The sequence below is a fragment of the Peromyscus maniculatus genome, chromosome X, assembly GCF_049852395.1.
Source record: "Peromyscus maniculatus bairdii isolate BWxNUB_F1_BW_parent chromosome X, HU_Pman_BW_mat_3.1, whole genome shotgun sequence".
In the NCBI taxonomy this organism is placed as follows: Eukaryota; Metazoa; Chordata; class Mammalia; order Rodentia; family Cricetidae; genus Peromyscus; species Peromyscus maniculatus.
The window spans coordinates 25222213-25224619 of NC_134875.1; the positions used below are offsets into that span (position 1 = coordinate 25222213).

Genomic DNA, 2407 nt, shown 5'->3' on the forward strand with positions numbered 1-2407 from the left:
AGACAATACCAGTCTTTAAGATTAGTGAATGCTAACACTTATCATTTGTGTAGTCATGGATCAAATACATGTCTGGCTACTTTGTATGTGTCAGTACAATTCTCATATTACCTATGAAAATAAAAACTGTTGAAATAGCTCCAGAAAGCTCAGATAACATAGACATGAAGATTGTGAGCTGTAAATTCAAAATGTCCCAGTTTCCCCCATTTACTCATTTACCAATATTTGCTGATCTCTCACTGTGTGCTAGACCCTCGTTTTACTGCTGTTTTATTTACTAGGGATGAATGTAACCCTGTGTTGTCTGGCTCCAAGGCCTGATTCTGTTCTACAGTCTAGTGTAATGTACTGATGGGCTTTTGTGTCATGTTGCCATTTACCAGTGAAGATGAATTTTCCCTTTTTAGACACATCAGAACCATGCACCAAGGAAACCAAACTACTATCTCTGGATTCTTCCTCCTGGGATTCACAGTGGGGTCTGAGCAGCAGCTGTTCATCTTCTCACTGTTTCTATGCATGTATGTGGTCACTATGGTGGGAAACTCACTTATCGTTCTGGCTATTATTGGTGATACTCATCTCCACAGCCCCATGTACTTCTTCCTTGCCAATCTATCCTTCACTGACATCTGCTTCACAACCACTACGGTTCCTAAACTGCTGGCAGACATTCAAAGCCAGAATCCAACCATCTCATTTGGAGGATGTCTTACACAAATGTACTTTTTTATGCTCCTGGTGGACCTGGACAATTTCCTTTTGGCAGCCATGGCATATGACCGATACATTGCTATCTGCCACCCATTACACTATGTTGCACTGTTGAGTCCCAAGCGCTGTGCCCTGTTGGTTGTGATTCCATGGGTTATCTCTAATCTTGTCTCAGTGCTGCATCTCAGTCTGCTTAGCCGCTTGCCTTTCTGTGATGAGAGAGTAGTCCCACACTTCTTCTGTGATCTGGAACCCATCTTAAGGCTTGCTTGCGCAGATACTCAAATCAACAACGTGCTCATCCTTTTTGTTGGGGGAGCAGTTATCTTCATGCCCTTCAGTTTCATTCTTGTCTCCTATATCCTAATTGGTGCTGCTGTGCTTACTGTTCCATCAGTGAAAGGGAAGTGGAAGACATTTTCTACATGTGGCTCCCACCTCTCAGCAGTGTCCCTCTTCTATGGGTCTATTGTTGGTGTCTACTTTCTTCCTGCTTCCAGCTACTCAGCAGAAAGGGATAAGGTGGCTGCCATCATGTATACAGTGGTAACACCAATGATGAATCCCTTCATCTACAGTCTAAGGAACAAAGACATGAAAAGGGCACTGAGGAGGCTACTTAGCAAAAAACATCTTTTTTTGAGTTGGTGAACTCTGCTGGATACACATCTTCATCAACTTTTAAAAACTTGGAGAGGAGCAAAAAGGACACATGGCGCGAGGCTACTCAATAACATTAGCAGTTTCCTTCACACCAGCTTCTTAACTTCAGTTCTGTCCCAAGATTCTAGTTCAGAAATATCTCATCATAATGAAAAGAATCACAAAGATGAAAGAAAACAACAGTACTTTATTTTATTTCAAAACCTTCATTGCCTACATAAAGAATGTTATTTAAATAAACCCATGAATAAAAATCAAGACTTAATAATTTCCCCCCTAATTTTTGGATTGCATTTACTTTCTCCCTCAACTGGACTTTATATACTAAATTGTAAATCTTAAAAGAAGAAGGAAGGGATAGAGGGAAGGAAGGAAGAAGAGAGGGGAGATGCGGGAAGAGAGGGAAGGAGGAGATGAGAAATGTAGGGAAATGAGGAGGGAAGGAGGAGGGAGGAGGGAGTGATTACTACTTAGAATAACTTATAGATAAGATAATACTAAAGTTACAACTTCCAAAGAATAACTTCTTTTTCTTCCTTCTATAACTCTTTGAGATAAATATTATGGTGTTCTCATGTGCTGGGTAAGAAAAAAGTATGTACTAGAAGAAGAAAGTGCAGAGCCAAAACATAGCAAGTGTCTTGTCCTCCTATGTGCCCTACAGAGGCTCTGTACCAACTAAATGCTTCTGAAGTTCTGCAGTTATGACTCCCCACTCCCAGGACTATGAGGTAGCACTCACTATGTTCTAACCAGCCTTGGAACACTCTCTATTGGAGCTACATTGAACATTTTGTTGTTCCTTGAGCAGTCTATGAATTTGCGGCACTCTAGTCTTTATAATGTATGTGCTCTCCTTGAAATGTGTTTCACTCTCTCTAAAAACATTCAGTGCTTTATGTTTCCATCTTAGATGTTACATGCTCTGAACTCATATTTCTCACATGTTTCTAGGTACAATTACTCACTTTTGTCTTTGTAGCTCATATTGTACTTTATGTTTCAGGACGCCCTCGTGCATGCGTGT

The 2407-nt window shown here is 40.6% G+C and overlaps 1 protein-coding gene across 1 annotated transcript; it reads left to right on the forward strand.

Annotated features, from left to right (window-relative positions):
• The first annotated feature begins 369 nt into the window (after positions 1-369).
• Positions 370-1368, forward strand: LOC102918557 (olfactory receptor 1468-like). The gene has a single exon (XM_006997531.2). It carries the CDS (start codon positions 370-372, stop codon positions 1366-1368), a length of 999 nt encoding a protein of 332 aa, XP_006997593.2.
• The last annotated feature ends 1039 nt before the right edge of the window (positions 1369-2407 follow it).

Coding starts and splice junctions, on each gene's coding strand:
- LOC102918557 (XM_006997531.2), top strand. CDS start 370: ATGTTGCCATTTACCAGTGAAGATGAATTTTCCCTTTTTAGACACATC.